At 41.5% G+C, this 22,458-nt stretch overlaps 1 protein-coding gene across 2 annotated transcripts in view; it reads right to left on the minus strand.

Moving 5' to 3' along the window:
• Positions 1 to 1,769: 1,769 nt before the first annotated feature.
• Positions 1,770 to 22,458, minus strand: part of letm2 (leucine zipper-EF-hand containing transmembrane protein 2) — a 51,092-nt gene continuing 30,403 nt past the window's right edge. Inside the window, exons 9-11 of one of the 2 annotated variants that reach the window (XM_060908325.1) lie at positions 17,817 to 17,909; positions 10,022 to 10,087; positions 1,770 to 4,337 (exon numbers count right to left, since the gene is read on the minus strand). In XM_060908325.1, the coding sequence (XP_060764308.1) occupies positions 4,284 to 4,337; positions 10,022 to 10,087; positions 17,817 to 17,909 (213 nt within the window). In that variant the 3' untranslated portion in view covers positions 1,770 to 4,283. The remainder of the gene's footprint in view (positions 4,338 to 10,021; positions 10,088 to 17,816; positions 17,910 to 22,458) is intronic. The other variant, XM_060908326.1, reaches the window with a different exon arrangement.

The following is a 22,458-nucleotide window of genomic DNA, read 5'->3' on the forward strand; positions in this document are numbered from 1 at the left end:
TTTCCTTTAGAATTCGCTGGTATAATTCAGAATTCATTGTTCCATCAATGATGGCAAGCCGTCCTGGCCCAGATGCAGCAAAACAGGCCCAAACCATGATACTACCACCACCATGTTTCACAGATGGGATAAGGTTCTTATGCTGGAATGCAGGGTTTTCCTTTCTCCAAACATAACGCTTCTCATTTAAACCAAAAAGTTCTATTTTGGTCTCATCCGTCCACAAAACATTTGTCCAATAGCCTTCTGGCTTGTCCACGTGATCTTTAGCAAACTGCAGACAAGCAGCAATGTTCTTTTTGGAGAGCAGTGGCTTTCTCCTTGCAATCATGCCATGCACACCATTGTTGTTCAGTGTTTTCCTGATGGTGGACTCATGAACATTAACATTAGCCAATATGAGGCTACGTTTACATTAGACCATATCTGTCTCGTTTTCTTCGCGGATGCACTGTCCGTTTACATTAAACCGCCTGGAAACGCCGGTAAACGGGAATCCGCCAGCGTCCACGTATTCAATCCAGATCGTGTCAGCTCCGGTGCTGTGTAAACATTCAGAATACGCGGATACGCTGTGCTGAGCTCTAGCTGGCGTCTCATTGGACAACGTCACTGTGACATCCACCTTCCTGATTCGCTGGCGTTGGTCATGTGACGCGACTGCTGAAAAACGGCGCGGACTTCCGCCTTGTATCACCTTTCATTAAAGAGTATAAAAGTATGAAAATACTGCAAATACTGATGCAAATACTGCCCATTGTGTAGTTATGATTGTCTTTAGGCTTGCCATCCTTCCACTTGCAAGTAGTAAGTGATATGCGCTGGGATCACACACACAGCGGCTCAGTCCCGAATCGTGGCTTGTGCACTTCACTCGCGCGCTCTGTGAGCTGCGCAGGGCCGGAGTGCGCACCCTCCAGAGGGCACTCGCTGTTCAGGGCGGAGTGATTTGGAGCGCAGGATGCCTGCGGAGCCGAGCGTATCCGTGTATTGGCGTTGCTATGTGCACGCAAATCGTGTATTGGCGTTGCTGTGTGCACACTAATCGTTTTAAAAACGTTAATCTGATGATCCGCTGATACGGTCTAATGTAAACATGGGCTGAGAGAGGCCTTCAGTTGCCTTTGTGACCTCGCCGACTATTACACGCCTTGCTCTTGGAGTGATCTTTGTTGGTCGACCACTCCTGGGGAGGGTAACAATGGTCTTGAATTTCCTCCATTTGTACACAATCTGTCTGACTGTGGATTGGTGGAGTCCAAACTCTTTAGAGATGGTTTTGTAACCTTTTCCAGCCTGATGAGCATCAACAACGCTTTTTCTGAGGTCCTCAGAAATCTCCTTTGTTCGTGCCATGATACACTTCCACAAACATGTGTTGTGAAGATCAGACTTTGATAGATCCCTGTTCTTTAAATAAAACAGGGTGCCCACTCACACCTGATTGTCATCCCACTGATTGAAAACACCTGACTCTAATTTCACCTTCAAATTAACTGCTAATCCTAGAGGTTCACATACTTTTGCCACTCACAGATATGTAATATTGGATCATTTTCCTCAATAAATAAATGACCAAGTATAATATTTTTGTCTCATTTGTTTAACTGGGTTCTCTTTATCTACTTTTAGGACTTGTGTGAAAATCTGATGATGTTTTAGATCATATTTATGCAGAAATATAGACAATTCGAAAGGGTTCACAAACTTTCAAGCACCACTGTAATTTTCTTCTCCGTGCAGAACAAACAACACACAGAGCCTCAGTGTTACATTGTTAAATCATGATTTATTTCCCATTCTGTCTTTCAAGACTTGAACACCATAGCCAACTTCTCCTTAGTGGATTAATCCGATAGTTAATTAGTATGCTAATGAGGGAACCAGAGTGAAAAATCTGCCTCGTGTTCCACACTACACTTGTGGGACACATCAGACGCACACTTCATGATGGGGAAGTTGGCGAGGTGGTTAAAACTTTAAAAAACACAAGGCAGGTCATGAGCACCTTAAATTTCCTGAACACAGTATTATTACATTTAAAAAAAAAAAAAAAAGCGCCAAAAGAAAGGCACCGAGTTATAAAGGTCACTCAAAAGGGGGGGGGAGGGGGGGGGACACACACAATCTGACTCAAGTACTTTCCATGATGTTAGTTGGAACGTCCAGAGACTCCAATATTTACAAAGTTTAGCACAGTTTCTCCCCTTTCATTATAAAGTGGGCGGGGCTAGTCTCATATACATTCCACCTCCTCATCAGATGTCACTCATTACACTGGCACACTCATCAAACCAAGACACAGGAGATACACCAGGAGTCTCAGACAGACACCTGCTAATCAGGTCCGGTTAGAATTATTAGGCCACGCCCACCAGGACCAATCAGCTGGCTTGTTTTATTCAACATCCAGCACAGTACAGTCTAACTGATCTAGAAATGTTCCAACACCTTCGTTTGGGATCATACAATGTGTTACACCACATTCTGTAGGACTTTTAGCCTTGTAAAGTCCGAAACCATCAAAACGCACTGGAAACGAGGCTCTGCGTTTCCAGTGAACTGAACAAAACAAACAAACAAACAAACAAAAAAAAAATCATAAAGCAAGGCTGTGTTTCAATAATTTCCAATAAGCCATCGTTTAGTCCGCTTAGCCACGTTAAGTGCAGTTATGTTATCACACAGGGAGCAGGGCGTTCATGAAGAACATCGTCGTACATATTTCTCCAGTAACACGTCTGTCTTTAAAGCCCCAACAAGGAATCAAAAGACGAGTAACGCCCACGTTACGGTGTTTCACAATCATCTCTAGCTAGGTCTCAATTTCATGTTAAGGCACAAACCGCAGTCAAGAGCATAAATATGTAATCACTCGATAAAACGATGAAAGATGAGGTGCTGAAGGCGGCTGTGTCGGTTATAACCAATGTGGGATTGCTGGTAAAAATATTAACGTACATGTTTAAATCATGAATGTAGTATTATGTTCATAAAATGGATCTGTGCTGAGGGAATGGAGTTTATTTTAATTTCCCTGACTACAAATTGTCTGAGAAGTCCAGCTCGAATACGTCGCAGAAAGGTCTTGGATCATACGGACGAATCAAAAGCAACTTGTTAGTTTGCGAGTAGACGTTCGGCCTCGGTCTCAGCTTTCTGGAAAGATTCTCCGTTCAGTTCGATGGCCTACAAGTATATAGATTCTCATTTCCAAATATAATCCTTCAATACCTGCATCATCACTTTTTTAATCCTGATGTTAGAGAAGTTTTTCAGATATTTTTATGGATTCTATGGCATCCTTTACAATTTACATACTGTAAATATTTTAAACAAAAACGCAAACTAATATATACAGTATATAAAATAGATTGCACAGTGATTCAGAGCTGCTGCCTTTTTTTTTGTGCTAGAAAGATTAAATTTTTGTTGTAGGTTTAAGTATTGTTGAAATACTTGAAGTATTTCCTTATCTGAAAACCAAAACAACAAGAAAAAAAATTGCTACATTTCTTCTTGCAAGACTCCTGATTAGGGCTTTAAAGTATCTACAAATTTTTACATCCATATAATTCAGTTAAAATACAAAACACTGATCAGACTTTACATTCTGCAAAGTGCAACTGCTTAGTTTCCGTTACAAAAAAAAAAAAACCTTTATAAATCGCACTAATTAATGCTGCGAACACACAAACGGGTCTGAAAAGTGGAGTGCATGGCTGAAAGCTGATTTATTTTGTCCTCTAATGCCTGAGGATTCAATACAACTTGGGTCAACTTGCCATCCCGTCCAGAAAGGAAACAAAACGCGACCTGCCTGCGTTCCAGGATGCAAAATAAAAATAAACAGCATGACTGATTCTCAGCTGTACAGGTTAAAGATGGCACAGCCACGTGTCCAAAAAGAAGTGTCGTCATCTTAATAATAATAATAATGTGCCAGTAATATTTTACATGTTATTTACAAATGTACATGATAAGAACGGAAATTATTCTCTAGCTGTACGTTCATAAGCATCTCTGTCGGACTCTCAGCTCGGCTCACATTCTGTTCATCTATTAAACACGAGAAAAGAAAAAAAAAAAAAAGGCTATGGCACGCAGGAGGAGGGCACCGACACATTGGAGTTCAGCGCTGGGATCCTGGAGTGTGTGTGTGTGTGTGTGTGTGTGTGTGTGTGTGTGTGTGTAGTAGAGCAACAGCAAGTGAGTGTGCCACCACACCAGCCATGAGGGCACAAAGAGGAAGAGAACAATGAGAATTTTCCTGGGGAAGCCAGTCAAAGTCCATTAGAACTCATCTTGGATTTCTGCGCCATTTCTGCACCTTTAGCCTGAAGGAAAGAAACAAACATCTGGATGAGCTACAGAGAGAGAGCGAGAGAGACACATACACTTAAAGGAACAGTCCACCGTACTTCCATAATGAAATATGCTCTTATCTGAATTGAGACGAGCTGCTCCGTACCTCTCCGAGCTTTGCGCGACCTCCCAGTCAGTCAGACGCGCTGTCACTCCTGTTAGCAATGTAGCTAGGCTCAGTATGGCCAATGGTATTTTTTGGGGCTGTAGTTAGATGCGACCAAACTCTTCCGCGTTTTTCCTGTTTACATAGGTTTATATGACCAGTGACATGAAACAAGTTCAGTTACACAAATTGAAACGTGGCGATTTTCTATGCTATGGAAAGTCCGCACTATAATGACAGGCATACTAACACCTTCTGCATGCTTCGGCAGCGCATTGATATCTGAGCTCCGTATCAATGTGCTGCCGAAGCGCGCAGAAGGTGTTAGTACGCCTGTCATTATAGTGCGGACTTTCCATAGCATAGAAAATCGCTACGTTTCAATTTGTGTAACTGAACTTGTTTCATGTCACTGGTCATATAAACCTATGTAAACAGGAAAAACGCGGAAGAGTTTGGTCGCATCTAACTACAGCCCCAAAAAATACCATTGGCCGTACTGAGCCTAGCTACATTGCTAACAGGAGTGACAGCACGTCTGACTGCGTCTGACTGACTGGGAGGTCGCGCAAAGCTCGGACAGGTACGGAGCAGCTCGTCTCAATTCAGATAAGAGCATATTTCATTATGGAAGTACGGTGGACTGTTCCTTTAAGGGCATCAGTGGTGAGGAGTAGATTTAGAAAGTGACTGGTCATGTGACTAAAGATGGTTTTTAATTAAGTTTCTTGTTGCTTTGTGACTTGATAATGATAAAATGTACAGTACCAGTCAAAAGTTTGTACACCCCTCCTCATTCATTTCTATATTCTCAGTATTTAATACACTGGAGGACAATACTGAAGACCGCAAAACTATGGGGGGGAAAAAAAAAAAGTGCTAAAAAGCAAAAAAAAAGTTTGATATTTTAGATTCTTCAGCATATCCAGGGTTCCCCTTCCTTGATGACGTTTTGCACACTATTAGCATTATCTTAACCAGCTTCATGAGGTCGTCACCTGGAATGCTTTTCAGTGAACAGCTGTGCCTCGTCAAAAGGTAATTAGCGGACGGGTTTCTTGCCTTCTTAATGCGTTTGAGATCAAAACAGGAAATGGTAAATAATAACACAGTAAATAGCCTTGTTACTACTACAACAACTGTAGTAATATGTACTTACTGACTGAGTGGGAGGGCCGGACGGGAAAATATTTGGCTCGAGGTCATGTTGTACGGACCGAGCGCCGCACTCGGGCCGTACAAATGACTACGAGCCAAATAGTTTCCTGTCCGGCCCAACCTAACTCAGTCGATAAGCATTTTATCATATGACCTTTTTTAAACCAATATACACAGTAGAAAACAATGAACAATGGTGTGCGAAAATCTTCCTGTTGTTGCCGTCAAGCTAGTGTTGAATACTTTGCGAAAAGGAAGACAGAGTGTCAGGTTCGTCGTCTAAATGTCCTTTTTCCTTCGCTTGTATATCAAAACTGCATAGCAAGCTGTCTAGCTGCTTAGAGCGGATGACTGGTATGTCTCTTCCCTCCTGAACTTCAAGAAACCTTTTGAAAACGGTCATGTCGTGCTTAGTCTTTTTTTACAGTGTTTTCTTGCTGTTGCTGTCCTTGTATATACACAAGGAGTGAATTTCTTCACTCAAAAGTATCTTTTTTTTTTTTCGACAATTTCAGCTTGTTTGATTAGGTCTGTCTGAGAAATCATCTGGATAATAAAATTCACTTTCGCTGTGCTCAGTTGAGTCGTTCATTTTATAAAGTAACAATTCAGAGCAAAACGAAAACCGCAGAAGCGAGGGAAACGGGTCCGGGGCTGCATACGGCTTTTTCCGGACCGGATTCAAAAATCCGTATCTGCCCGGTCACGTCAGTTTATCCAATGGTTTTATTAAGAGTGCGCACGCGGGTCTGTACGGGTCATATGATGATCCATATTAGGTCAAGAACCGCTCAACTCCGTAAAGAGAAACAACATATTATTACTTTAAGACAAAGTGTCTTAATTAAAGGGGAAGAAAGGGCAATATATATACGGTTGCTGATGTGACAAAGTAACGTATTCTTAAGTATTCTATCAAATTTATGTACTAGAAAACAACGAAATATCTTGGTAATTGTAAATATAATAGTCGGTACGCTAAACCGCACAAGAGTCGCCATTTTTAAAAGACCGTGACGTCAGCCCTACCCACTGCACTAGGAGAGAAGCGTGTAATCATGGCGTCGGGCGCATCAACTGAAAGCGACAGCTCTGTCGAATCATACGAAGAGATCCCGCAAGACACACTGCAAGCAGGCTATGGCTTAGAAGGGTACCAGTTTGACCCTAGGAGAGGTACTCTCAACTCCGGTGATGACGAAAGAAGAGAAGAAAGCTCGAACTCGCTTGGTGTTTTTCAGTGGAAACGAGTGAAAAGACACGTCTGGAGGATCGTTATGCTTTCCATCGGTCCTGTTATTACACCCGAAAGCAACACACTGTGGCATTGTGTAGCCGATCACTTACAATTCATCCTGCTTTCCGATTCACACGTGCTCGTCCCAACCTCAGTGAGCCAACACAACTGGGCACATACATACGTCATGAGTGTTACGCAGAGAAAATGAACGTGCGTTCTGATTGGATAAAATTAATATCATGGCGGGCTGTTCAAACTGCGGAAATAGTTTGCTCGAGCTACTTTCAAAACACTATAACTTTCCAACCTTAGAACAAAAAAACTTTTGTAAGTCTTGAATAAGGTTCGTCAATGTGTGTTTTATTGTTATATTTACTCTATATATTGCCCTTTCTTCCCCTTTAAAAAAAAAAAAAAAAAAAGACAAGAGTGCTCAGAGAGCACAAGACCCCCCCCCGGCAACTACATCTATGGGTCTGTCTCAGAAACTGGGTACTGTGGGGGTACCCCAATAAACATACTCACAGCCAATAAACTATACGGTTTTGAATGGTGATGTTGGTTTTAATTTGAAATAAAATGATGAAAGAAATAATACAGATAAAACTAAATCTTTGATGTGAACACTTCAGAATTTGGCAAAAATTCTGCAAATTTGTGGAAAAATGGCGGCTTGATCTGGGACACGATAAACGGTTGACTACATCGCATTCCCTTAAAAAGGTTGTAGTCCACTGAAAAGTCTACAGTTATCACTAATTGTATTTTAAGTTGTAACCTTATACATCTAAGGATTGGTGCGCTCACAGAATAATCATAACCGTGATAAAACATCATGCAAAATATTTGATCACCGTTGTAACTCCGTTTTCCACAAACCCAAAACCAATACGATCGTGTGTTTTGATCTAAACGGAAAGCCTCAGGGTCGAGGTCACGACCTTACCAAAAGTAGTAACTTAAAATCACTACGCCATATAAATATTTAGTTATAAATCTGCTATTTTGTTTTTTTTTTAAAACGAAAGCTGAAAGTTAGGTATAGAATATGTTTCTTACAGAATATGTTACGATGGTAGCTGGTCTTGTATGAATTTCTGAGCTATAAAATGAATTGTGGTCTATTTTTTACCGTAGCGTGTTATTTGTGTGCGGGGAAGGACACACATTAACAATTTCCACATGTAGAATGGAATTTTCCACTCCAACAGTTAGAAGTTGATCGCAATTCCATTTGCGGTCTCTCTGTTACGCGGGTGATCTGTTCGGACGTTATCGCTGAAAAGCTGAGTTTTGACAGTTTTATTTTGTTTTCGTCTTGCAGTATAAGGCAACAGAATGTTTCTTTTTCATATTTCGTAGTGTTTGCATATTTTTGGCCAATATTTTGCAACCATGGTCAATTTAGATCGAACTTTTGATAGAATCTACGGCCAGTCACTTTGCCCCGCCCCCGCCTCGCGCTCCGTCCGGTGCGGTAGTGATGTCCCGTTGCTCGCGCGCCGCAGCAGAGACCCGCGCAACCTTCAGCCGGTACAGTCACTGTTCTTTTACCACCGCCGTTATTCTCATCTTTCCGGTGTGTTCTTGATTTTTCCATTGTGTCCTATTTCGCCGTATCAAATACCCAAAATGTATCATATTATTCATATTTAAGTGAATAATCAATTCAGTCACCATAACTCAGCATTTTTAACCCGAGCAATCAAAAAGAGGAAATTTATTCGATATTTTCACTCATCTGTGAAGGAGGGGCTTTAATTCTTCATGATGTAGTTATTTTATATGCAAATCAATTTTACAAAAGCATTTGAATTGTAATAATTTTCCACAGTGGGGGCCAGGTAAAGCAAGATGCTATCTTTATTCTTATTAAACATGACAAAAGAAACAGTGAGTGTTAGGTAAATGACAAAAAAAAAAAAAAGCAAAATTAGAAAATTTATCTTTTGACCATAATGTCCCAAATGAGAGAGCGGTTTCTGAGACGGACTCGTATGCTAAAAGCGCTTAATACACCCTCATGAAATTGTCAAGTTTCATGAAATTCCTCCAAAAGTTGTGAGAGGAGTTGATTGCAGGTGGTGAGTACTGTATTTTTGGGACTATAAGGCGCACTTAAAATCCTTAAATTTTCTCAAAAATTGACAGTGCGCCTTATAATCCAGCGCGCCTTATGTATGCTTACTGACCGATTTTATGGGGTACAATGCGCTCAAAAATTTGTCGAAATGTGCAAGTATGACTTTGGTAAGCAACGAAGCCGCTCCGCTCAATGGATATTCGGAGCATTACGGTACGCTGTGTCACTACCTGATCGGCCCCGTCACAGGACCCCGAGCAGTCTACAAGACTGCCTGACTGTAATGTCTAAACTAGAAGTGCATTCATGTAAGGCAGCCCGGGCCCGGAGTACACGCTAGCAACAATAAACCAATCGGAGAACGGTATTTAGTACGCTTACCCCCGCCACTTTTTATACGTAATACGTACTGTGCTTCAACATTATATTACAGTACATTTGTGTGTACGTAAAAGGACCCCCAAAATGGCACCTGTTTAGAGGCATGCTTACGAAGCGGGTTTCAAGCGGGTTGGAAGAGGAATGAATCAATAAGTGAGTGTATTTTTCTGTACCGGTATTTGTTGTTACAACTGAGTGGAATAAAGTTTGATTTACCGGACTGTGTTTTGCTTCATGCGCCTTACAATCCGGTGCGCCTTACGTGTGAACATAGACACGTTAATTCACAGTGCGCCATATAATCCGGTGCGCCTTATCGCCCGAAAAATACGGTACCCTTTCCTGGGACAGACATCACCGTGACATAATCCCCCTTCGGGACTTTCGGCCAGGGAGGAATAATAAAACACCACTGAATTCAAAGGTGTGTCCAGATTACTGACTGGTACTGTAGCTTTGATTCCATTTCCATGCTCCTCCAGAAGGTTACAGCAGAATTAACAGCTTTGTACAGATCACAGAAAGGGGATCATGAGGATTCTGGAGCCTTAAAGCAGGAATTGAGCTGAAAAAACTGTAGACTGGTTCAGAATTCCTAACACATGGGGTCAAATTATATAACTCAGTTACTCCTTCGCCAGTAAGGAGCAATCCTAACCCATATACAATACAAAAAACACACACTTACATGGATTAACTGAGCCTCTGGTGATGGCATGTCCAAATCACACTGCTTGTCCGCTAATTCCTCCACCTGACACACACCGAAAACGGTGTTAACAATAACGTTATATCAACATAACGCACACAAAATTGAAATTAATTTAAAAAACTGAAGGCAATTTCATCATCAAAATGCCATTTCTCTCATTTTATTAAAATATAGGAACTCGTTTTTGCAATGGCCGTAAACAAGATTCGTTGAGACCTGTGCGAGATATCGTAGGACGGAAGTAAAACGTACAGCGGAAATCAAAGTGACCGACATCTGCCAACGTTGTCAAAAGACACGCGCGCCATCTTTCAGAAGGAAGTTTTGTTTGTTTTGATAGCAATCAGGAAAGTTTGAAAAAAAAAAGTCAGCAGTAATCGTCATTTAAACTCGTTTTTGCGCAATATTTCGTTTGGAAAACAGTTTTCAAAATGGCGGCACTGACATCTGGCTGACACGTCACATTTCGAAGTCTTGCACTAGTCTCGTGAAGATCGTGTGCGATAAGCGACGCCTACCGTGGACCAAACAAACTAAATTCAACATGGCTAAAACCCGAATAGGCCGATAAGTCTCATCTCATTATCTGTAGCCGCTTTATCCTGTTCTACAGGGTCGCAGGCAAGCTGGAGCCTATCCCAGCTGACTACGGGTGAGAGGCGGGGTACACCCTGGACAAGTCGCCAGGTCATCACAGGGCTGACACATAGACACAGACAACCATTCACACTCACATTCACACCTACGGTCAATTTAGAGTCACCAGTTAACCTAACCTGCATGTCTTTGTACTGTGGGGGAAACCGGAGCACCCGGAGGAAACCCACGCGGACACGGGGAGAACATGCAAACTCCACACAGAAAGGCCCTCGCCGGCCACGGGGCTCGAACCCGGACCTTCTTGCTGTGAGGCGACAGCGCTAACCACTACACCACCGTGCCGCCCCAGGCCGATAAGTATAATATTTAATTGCAATTAGTTGCCAATATTAGTCACGATATAAGGTTCCTAAAACCGAAAACGTAATTGAATAACACGTTAAGAAATAAAGCAAGTTTAAAAACGACTTCAGTTCTCCTTTCAGAAAGCTTATGGCTCTTACAGACAGCGTCCTACCAAATTCACACCAGTAAAAACTACATCACACACAATCAATTCAGCCTTTTCGAATGCAAGTCGCAATTTGGTAGGAAAATTCAGCGAAGTGCAGAAATTCGGCGAGTTTCATAACGTTTGATATTTCGGATAAAGCAAAGTACTCAAGCATCTAACAATAACTGGTTATTTTTTTTGCGGTCCGGTTGCCATCAAATCCTGTGCTCTGATTGGCTGGCGAGCAGGGCCGCATTATACGGTACGGACCCCAGTTACGGACCTCTGGCGACTCGCTCATTCACAACGACAAACAGTTTTCACATTTCTCAGAATAGCATTAATTTTACAGCATGGATAGCGATAACGACAGTGTTCACAGCGAAAGCGAGTTTTACTACCCTGAGGAAGAAGAAATAAAAGAAAACATTTCAGGAGAAAACTAAAAACCTGTAACTGTTGCTAACGCCGAGCAAAAACATGGCTGAATCCTGAATGACTCCTATTTGTATAAATAGGGGACTACATAGGCGGCAAAATGTAGGTTTTTTTCCTGCCATGGAAGTGCACTTGTATACCGAGGAGGAAGCAATTTGCATTACAGCCGTGAATGAGGATTCAAAATGGCGGCTCGGCTCGGTTTTCCCTTTCGGGCGCTCTCGTTTTCTGTTAGAATTTGGTAAAGAAAAAAATAAATACATTATTTACCAGCTTAAGGTCGGTCCGTATGGTGAAATACCGTGACCTTGGCCTTAAATACTGACCACAACCCAGAGGGCCTCGGTCAGTACTTTCAAGACCTTGGTCACGGTATTTCACGACGCGGACCTCCCAGCTGGTAAATAACATACATACAGACTACAGGGTGGAAGACCGAAGCGATTTGACAATACAATATCAATCCTGTGATGCATCACAATACACTTTTCTGAAATATAATTGGGGGTTTGTTAAATAAATAATGTTATCATTTAATAGTCTTCTACTGTATCGCATTTCCTGTGTTTATTTTTGTAGGCAATAAAGTATTTATCACTTTTTTTTTTAAACATCATTTTGATTGGCTGAGTGAGCTGCAAATAACTGCCTACAAATAATAGTCCACACTAGAGCCCTGCACTCCCGCGGGAGTCCCGCGGGACCCGACGCAAAGCAGTGCGGCGCGGGACAAATTTTGAAAGCTCATTGCGGGCGCGGGCGGGAGGGGGAGTGCACAATGCGGGCGCGGGCGGGAGAGGTGATAAGCTGCAGTCCCGCTAACTAAAAACGTGTTTAAAATAAAATTTATAAATTATTAATTTATGTCTATCGTATATAATTTGTGCTGGATATTTTATTTGGCATTAATAAAAACATTTTAATATGCCTAAATTTGAGGATGTGGTCTAATCTCGCGTACGTTTCCGATTCCTTTCCGCTCTTCCGTGTTTGAGATCTCCGATCATGGCAGAAGAGCAGAGCTCCTCTAGTGAAGCTCACAGTGCTTCAGAAGCAAGTGCTGCTTTAAAAAGAGGTACATTTACCGTTAAAAAGTCGAGTATTAGTCCTAAGTATTAAAAAGTATTAACTAGTATTAAAAAGGACTGTGTATCGCACAGATTGTTCAATTTAAAAGCTAGAAATAGACAGTGTATAATCTGAGGAGCTGGTTGTGGTTGCGCAGCACTTCATATGAGAGGAGAATGAAATCGCGGTTGGAATCATAACGCCACAGACTCGGAAGTGGGAGTGCGAGTGCGCAAAGCGAGAGCTGTCAGTCAAAGCGAGAGCTGTCAATCATGAGCGCATGCAGCGCTCAACTTGGAATGTGTCAGCAGAATGTCAGAGTCTAAACAATAAACTTACAATAAATGAAGGATCGGTCAGTGGAGAGCTCAGCTAAGCTCAGCATGTTTAATTCCCCAAGCCAATGACAAGAACTTGCGTGAGAAATAACGCGAACATCTGCATCATGCGGGATTTGCGGGCGGGAGTGGGACAAATTATGGCAGGCGCGGGCGGGAGCGGGACTGAAAATCATAATTCTTTGCGGGAGCGGGACTGCACAATGCGGGAGCGGGACTGAAAAATCTGTCCCGCGCAGACCTCTCGTCCACACTTTTGTCAACATGCCTCAGTTTCTGTATTGTTTGACTCATCATGCAAACTTCTTCAATATTTCAAAATAATTTTTGAATGATAAAACAATTATTGGACTTGGTTTTCACAGAATATCATGATTTGGTAGTGTCTCTGCCTTCAGCATCAGCAAATAACTGCTGCTGGCTCGCCATTAACAAAATCACGACATTTTGCTCAGCCTCATCCAATAACTGCTTAATATTAGCATTGCTAATATACAGAGACACAGACATTAGCAAGACAATTAGTCATCAGAGGTAATTTCCGGCAAGAAAGAACATGCACGAGCTGTACGTTACTTAAAACAGTATTTATTGCTGCATATTGTCATTTTTGTGGCTACTGACTCAGAAGCGAAGCGAGGCAGTAGCCACGAGGTCATCGTGTTGTAAGAATGAGTGTAACAATAGCAAAACTTCGTAACCAAATCAGCACTCATCCTGATCAAGTTTGATTACCCGTCCTACTTCTATATAAGCTTCGGAACCAATCAGAACCAGAAACGAAATAAGAGAAACCTCGTTATAACGGAAGATAATCAGCAGATAAAAAGAGAAACGAAATTCACCTCGTGGTTCGCCAAGGCTACCGATTTGATAACAAGTGGTTTTTATTTTAAGAAAATTTCCATTTTGATTATCACAGCTTTAATTTGGTCCTTCTGAAAGGTCAAATGAAAGGTTTTGTACGGGGTTTTTTTTTTTTGGCAGATATATTGAAAGGCCGATCTCAAACCTCCGCTGTTCGCTTTAGAGTCTTTACACTACATTTGTGAAACAAAATGTGCTCATTAGTACTAAATACTGCGAAGACAATTCATGAACAAGTGCTTTCTTACTATTTTGAAAATAGCACTAGATTTTGAACAAAAACCACAATAAACAAAATACTACACGCCCTGATGCTGCTCACAGCTTGGTGATGCTTGCAAGAGATGAGGCGAGTATAATTGATAACATATACTGTATATACGCATTATATTTACTGTACGGACATGGGATCAAAAAACAAGTTTATTTAGGAGTAGCCGCCACATGGACCCATAGGGTACCTATTTTTGTTGCCATATGTTGTACAAAGAAATAAAGTGTCACGGTCCCAGGAGTACGCTGTAATAAATGCAGTATGTATTTTGTGTGTGTCTTGCAGTGTATGCACACAAATAGCTTGCAATAATAATCTTTAAACTATAAATCAAAAGTATATTTTAAAAGGGTTATTTTTTAGATGCAATGCTACAGAAACCTATAACCATCTGATATAACCGATAAAACCCATCATGCATCTCATAAAATATCTTAAAGGAACAGTCCACCGTACTTCCATAATGAAATATGCTCTTATCTGAATTGAGACGAGCTGCTCCGTACCTCTCCGAGCTTTGCGCGACCTCCCAGTCAGTCAGACGCAGTCAGACGCGCTGTTACTCCTGTTAGCAATGTAGCTAGGCTCAGCATGGCCAATGGTATTTTTTGGGGCTGTAGTTAGATGCGACCAAACTCTTCCACGTTTTTCCTGTTTACATAGGTTTATATGACCAGTGACATGAAACAAGTTCAGTTACACAAATTGAAACGTAGCGATTTTCTATGCTATGGAAAGTCCGCACTATAATGACAGGCGTACTAACACCTTCTGCGCGCTTCGGCAGCGCATTGATACGGAGCTCAGATATCAATGCGCTGCCGAAGCGCGCAGAAGGTGTTAGTACGCCTGTCATTATAGTGCGGACTTTCCATAGCATAGAAAATCGCTACGTTTCAATTTGTGTAACTGAACTTGTTTCATGTCACTGGTCATATAAACCTATGTAAACAGGAAAAACGTGGAAGAGTTTGGTCGCATCTAACTACAGCCCCAAAAAATACCATTGGCCATGCTGAGCCTAGCTACATTGCTAACAGGAGTGACAGCGCGTCTGACTGCGTCTGACTGACTGGGAGGTCGCGCAAAGCTCGGAGAGGTACGGAGCAGCTCGTCTCAATTCAGATAAGAGCATATTTCATTATGGAAGTACGGTGGACTGTTCCTTCAACACATCTTGATTTAAAAAAAAAAAAATTTTGGTTGTGTCAACCAGTGACAAAACGACTGAAAGCACTTTTTACTCCTGTCAACGTGGGGAAAAAACTGAATAAAAAACAAACAATGCTGAAATTATTAATTTAAGCCTAGGTCACAACCGGACGTACGATTTTTTGGCCGTGCGATTTTTGGCGTTTCCCAAATCACTGCGTTTTTGTTTTTTTTGTTCATGGAGAAAGACGCACGTTGGTCGTAAGTTTGTCTTGCAACCTGGAAAAAAAACATAAGTGCCCGCAGAGTTTGTTTGACATGACAAAGAACCTCTGCGGCCGGTCTGCGGCTCGAAAATCAGCACGTCACATGCGCGCCCTCCGTGCGTTTCTTGCGTTTTTTGCACGTAGACCGGCCATAGGAGCATGTATGGCCGGTTGTGATCGAGGCTTTACAAAAACATACTGCACAAGCAGTGCTACGTTTCTGGAAGTCCTCTGAGACCGAGGTAGACGAAGCTAATGCTACAATCACATGATTAAGCCAAATTTAAAAATAAATAAATAAATAAATAAATAAAAAGGTGTTTCCGGTAACCCGACCGATCGAGAATTTCTGTGTCAAAATTGCCAACCGTAAAGTTATTACAAATTTCCCTCGATATTTTAGTGTAAGCGGCGTTAGACTGTCATAATTCTTTGTTTCAACGCATTCAAGTTGTGAAAGAAACGATAAAAAGCAAAATGTTTCGCCACTTCTATCAGCCCCCCTGCATAAACATGGGTGCAGCCATCTTGCGCAGAACACCATAACTCGAACTCTCGCGATATTCACGTCGATCGCGTGAGTCGTCTGATAAACTAACATCATGGCGGCCACTGACGGCGGATATCTGCAGCAACTGTGGAAATGGAGACGCAGAAACTGATCCTGACCTTACCAAACATTACAAAACTGTACTACCATCATGTAGGGACTGTAAGGAAATGCGAATTGTGCCTGTTTGCCAGCGACCATTTGGCAAGGTGGCAAAGCGAAAATAATTCTACTTCTATGTTACCAGTTGTGTCTCATGTTCTGCCAAAGCGTTAAAACGTTTAAAGATTTAAAACGGTGATTTTTCTTAGTCACAGTCAGAATATTTTGATAACATCTCATATAATATAACGTGTACTATTGAAAAAATTTTGTGCCAAAATGTTCTGCAAAATATTTAATATGTTTATAGTTAAAGACTTTGAATTAAAAGACTAATTTTTACTATAGTAAAAATACATTGATTTAAAATGCTGAATGTCTCAGTATATATTTTAATTAGTGACTAGTCACAATTTTTCAAGTTTTTTTTATTCGTTTAAAGATTTAAAGCCAGGGCTTTGAACCGGTTCAAGGAACGAAAACGAAAACCGGGAACTTTTTCTATTTCACATGGAACAGAAACGAAACCAGAAACTTTATTATTTTTTATGTTCCGGAACAGAAACGCTTATTAAAAATAATGGTAACTGATTAATACCGGTTTTTATTTCGTTCCTCAAAGTTTCCGTAGCCTACAAATAAAAAAGTCATTCTTCTCCTGCGCAAGTTTCTATGACCTGCTGGGGTTCACTTCCTGTGTGACGTTCGCTGACTGAATGGAGAGAGCGGGAGGGTGGACTACGATCACGTCTCCACATCTTAAATAAGAGGTAAATATTGCAGTCTATCGTTATTCGAAAACGTCAATTTCAAACACGACATCAATACATGTGTCCATGTTAATGAGAGGCTCGCGAGCATTAAATGACGTTAACCTCTGTTAGCCTATCAATGCATAGGGCCTGACTCGCCTTTGGTAACACACTAAACGAATTATCTTTCATTTTTGGCACTTTTTCTGTTTGTGTAGATGGGAAGACATACTGAGAATCCAGATCGCCAACATTTGAAATAATAATTGTTTTGAATTATTTCTTGTCTTATTTAATGAAGGTTGTAATAGAATTAGCCTACATTTGGCTTAAGCTGGATGAGACAGAGACATAATTTTATAGCCATTTGTTAAACAGCTGACAGGGAACGTAATTAACCATTCCGGGAACGAAATTTTTTTGTTCTAACCGGTTCGGGAACATCTATTTAATGGTGGAACCCAAAACCGGAAACGTTAAAATTCCGTTTCTGTTCGGAACGAACCAATAGGAAAAAAATTCTGGTTCAAAGCCCTGTTTAAAACACTTTAATTTTATTATGATGTGTGGTATAAAGGATTGTGTGCCAAAATACTATTTTGTAAGATGTTTACTTGTGTTAATTTTTTCGAACAAAATAAAAAAATTCAAGAAAAAAAAAAAAAAAAACCTTTCCTACCTACCGACCCTATTTTAGTATTTCATGTTACCTGAAACACACCATCTTTTTTTTTTTTGGCCTTAGCAGTGTTTCGCAGTTTCTCTTTTTACATATCTATGAAATGGATAAATTTTTCCCATGAAATTTCCTAGGGGCTTTATCTATAGGAATCCGTTCACGGATACTGAAAAGAACACCAGCCTCACTAACCTTCCTGTCCTTGATGACGGGGGCGGAGTCAATCAGTATTTCCACAGGAGAGGAACGGGACGTCGCTGCAGCTTCACTCTCAACAGGAGATTTCTATTACACACACAAATATACGCACAGGTCACATTACGTACCATTTAGCTGAACTTGGAGACATCTTATCAGTCGTACATGTGCGCGCGCGTGCACAAGGAAACGTCTAACATTCCCAGTACAACAAAACCGTTTGAGTCTCAAAGGCCAGACTAAATCTGAAACTGTTCCCTGTATACTGCACTAAGTAACCACTTTCTAGTAGTGTGCATCAAAAAAGGGTCCGATATTAGGATTTGTGGTAAAGTTTCTTTAAATGTTATATTCGAGCCACAGTCATTTGTCGGAAGTAATCGTGTGTGTGTGTACCAATCAAAGATGTGCCGTTTTAAGTAGCGCACACTGGGCACTCGAAGTCTGTGTGAGTGAGAGCTTGTGTATTAAAGTTAACTACATTACGACTGAATGCATCACCATGGACGCATCTGTTAAACATTTTCACTGAACTCTGATTAACCTCAGTCATGCGAGTTGCTGTATTATGATCAATCAATTCAATTTTATTCATATAGAGCTTTTAATTAATAATTATTTTCCAAAGACGACGTGAATATCAGAGATTATTACACACACAGGTCACTTTTTCCATGGAATAAAAATAATCACTTTTTTCGCGGTCCGGTTTCCATCAAATCCTGCGCTCTGATTGGCTGGCGAGTGGGTCCGTATCCTACGATACGGGCCCCAGTTACGGACCTCTGGCGACTCACTCGTTCACAACAACAAACATACTAGTAGTTTGTGTCAACATTTAAGATTTATTTATAAGATTATCAGAAATCTTATAAATTTTTGCAAGCATTTCTCAGGAGAATAGCATTAATTTTACAGCATGGATAGCGATAACGACAGTGTTCACAGCGAACGCGAGTATTACTACCGAGGAAGAAGAAATAAAAGAAAACATTTCAGAAGAAAGCTAAAAACCTCTAACTGTTGCTAACGCCGAGCAAAAACATGGCTGAATCCTGAATGACTCAATTTTGTATAAATAGGGGACTACATAGGCGGCAAAATGTAGGTTTTTTCCTGCCATGGAAGTGCACTTGTATACCGAGGAGGAAGCCATTTGCATTACAGCCGTGAATGAGGATTCAAAATGGCGGCTCGGCTCAGTTTCCCTTTTGGGCGCTCTCGTTTTCTGTTAGAATTTGGTAAAGAAAAAATTAATATATTATTTACCAGCTTAAGGTCGGTCTGTATGGTGAAATACCGTGACCTTGGCCTTGAATACTGACCTTGGCCCAGAGGGCCTCGCTTAGTACTTTCAAGACCTCCGTCACGGTATTTCACGATACGGACCTCCCAGCTGGTAAATAACACATGTATTGTATTCCCTTCTAGTGGGTTTATTGATGGCATGCAATATTGTTATCATATCGCTTATCCTCCATGTATTACACCATTCTCCCCAATGGAGCATAAGGGTCTCTGCATGCTCTTGCGACAAGGCTTTCGCAGATAGCTTTTCGCAGACAGTTGTAATTTATCGTTGAGCGGGGAGTAATAGGCATGCGCGATGTTATTCACCACCACAACACAAGGGGGCGCGAAGTCACGAAATCGCTAGGAGTAGTTGGTGGGTGTGGTTAGTGGAGTGCTTATCCTCCGGTTACTTATAATTATGTTTATAATGACTAGAACTGGAGTCGTATAGATGTACGTACTTCCTCGATCAACCGCTCTTCGTGCTGCTCCATCTTCGCTCGTGTTTTTAAAAATGGCGGTAGTGAAAACAAAACAAACCGGGAAAGTAAGGAAGCGGAAGTGCGTGTACAGCGGATGTAGAGTGGACCAATCAGAGCCCTCTTGTCTGCGACGCTGTCTGCGGTGGTCACAATTTTTGGGAGGTGCGCGCAGGGTACGCGCAGAGCGTCTGCGAAGGGGGGGGCTTCGCAGACGCTATCTGCGAGGACTGGGTTGTCAGCATAAATTGGCCTTAAGTGTGCAATATTGTTATAATATTGCACATTGTCCAAACGACGCAACATCACACTTCAGAGCTCATGCGAAGATACAATGACAAAACTTTGCTGCTGCACATGCGCACAATCATTTCTTCGTTGGCCAGGAGAGAGGAGTTAATTCAGTGCTTGGATTAAGCATTAAATAAATAAACTGAAACTAAAAACGCGCTGAACACCCAAAAGACTAATAAAGTCTACCTGTAATGTGCAATTTTTCCGAGCCTCTCAATAAGGCAATATTTCTGTACTTTTTCACAGTAGATAATGCAAATAGCCCTCTGTATTTAATCTTTCATTTGTCTAATTTTTATTTCAGTTTTATTTGTCATCTGTATGACATTTTCTTGCTACTGTAACACGTGAATTTCCCCGATGTGGGATGAATAAAGTGAATCGAATCTAATACTTCATTATATACTCTTCACGCATACTTACAGGAGAAAAACACACCAACAGACATCGAGAAACTGGAAGAGAGACACGGAGATGTAAAACTCCTGCACTAGCTTTTGACTGACAGTTTGTACACAAACATGGCCGTGAGGTTAAGCTTTAGAGAGAAGTTTGAAAGAAAAAGACAGGCTGAACACCCGAAAGGCCGCCAAAACTTCACTGGATGATGTTCACGCACATTTACAAGAGAAAAACAGACCAACAGACAGCGAAAAACTGGAAGAGCGCGCAATAGTGGAAATATTGCCAAAGTTCTACTTGGAGGTGAGGAAAAGTGACGAAGACTTTTACAAGAGGACTTCACTCAGCAAAGCCCTTTTGTTTTGAACAACTGCAGCGTAACAATCAACTACGACCAAAAGTAACTGAACTTGAACAGGTCAACCTGGATGTCGCTTGTATACAAGTTGGGTTGTTGTTCAGGCTTTCTGGACTTGTACCATTTTTATTGTTCGAACTTTGACTTTGTGACAGAACATTGAATTACATTCGATCAGGATCAGCATTCAATATTGGTAAGTGACCCCCCTGTTCTTAACTTTTTGTAAAATTTATAATTGTTAAATCGAATGTGTATGTATAATAATGGCTTTTTTCATGGTATATCAGATATATTCCATTCAGTTACTCATCTTTCACTCGTTCAATATCATGCTCACTGAATGGAATATATCAGATATACCACTCAACACCAGCCAATATTATTTAAATAATAACTGAGACAAAGTCTTCAAACCCATGCAAACCATGGGGGAAGCCATGACCCAAAGGTTCAAGAAGCAGCTTCAGGACCAAAAGGTCGCTGGTTCAAATCCCTGGACCAGCAGGAATGGCTGAAGTGCCCTTGAGCAAGGCACCTAACCCCCAGATGCTCTACAAACTGCTCTGGGTATGTTGTACATCACTCTGAATAAGAGCATCTGCTAAGTGCCTGCAACGTAATGTAGAAATGAGTGTGTGATCAGTTTCGAATGGTCCTTGATGCCTCGTTATCATGTTAGACGCCATCCTAAGATGGGTAGGTAGTTTTTGTTTTATGCCATTTCAGCATCTGAGACCATTTCATGGCAAAATAATGGCCCTTTTCCACTACCCTTTTTCAGCTCACTTCAGCTCGCTTCAGCCCAACACGGCTCGCGTTTCGACTACCAAAGAACAGCACGACTCGGCTCGCTTCAGCCCTGCTTAGCCCCTAAAACTCGCACCGTTTTGAAGTGGGGCTGAAGCGAGCCAAAGCGAGCCGAGTGAGGCTGGGGGCGTGAGCAGACACTCCCTTGTGCACTGATTGGTGAGGAGGAGTGTCCTCACATGCCCACACACGCCCCGCGAGCACGCTGGGATCTGTAAACACCGTAAACCCGGAAGAAGAAGAATTACGAATTACGAGAATTTCTGAAGCCTTATGCGCCTCGCCTCATCTATACGCTCTTGCCAGTATCTGTTGGCGTTGTCGGTGACAACAAGCCACAGCACCAAGACCAGCAACACTAACGACTCCATGTCCTCCGTGTTTATTGTTTACTATCCGGGTCGTGAGACTACCGCTTAAAAGCTCACTGATGTCACTGTTTGCGCTGCTTAACGACATCACGTGACGTCCACCCACTTTCGCTAACTCCACCCAATGTGTCCACCCACTTCCAGCCAGCACGGTTCAGCGCGGTTGTAGTCGAAATGCAACTTCAATAGCCCCGCTCAGCTCGACTCAGCCCAACTCAGCACCGCACGGCTCAGCCCAACTCAGCCGCGTTTGTAGTGGAAAAGCGGCATAAGTGTACTGTAAAATCTATACAAGTAGTTAAAATAAATACAATTACAGTGATAAGTAACTAAACAAGATGCTTCAAATACAGACGTGGTTTAAAAAAAAAAAAAAAAAACCTTTCCCCTGATTCGAACAGATCCTGTATGTGTGGCAAGTTCTACTTTTCGCTTTATCTGAGCACTCCTCATACATGCCAACCTATACGGAATGTCCGTATTTTATACGGATTTGATTCAATAAACGTAGTATACGGGCGTACAAATAAAGTTATACGGATTCTTAAAAAAAAACTTCAAGATTTATTTAGAGCTATAATCAATTCCCACGATGATAAAAGAGCACATAACATTTACAAACGTACTGT

Source organism: Neoarius graeffei, chromosome 25 (genome assembly GCF_027579695.1).
Source record: "Neoarius graeffei isolate fNeoGra1 chromosome 25, fNeoGra1.pri, whole genome shotgun sequence".
NCBI classification, from domain to species: Eukaryota; Metazoa; Chordata; class Actinopteri; order Siluriformes; family Ariidae; genus Neoarius; species Neoarius graeffei.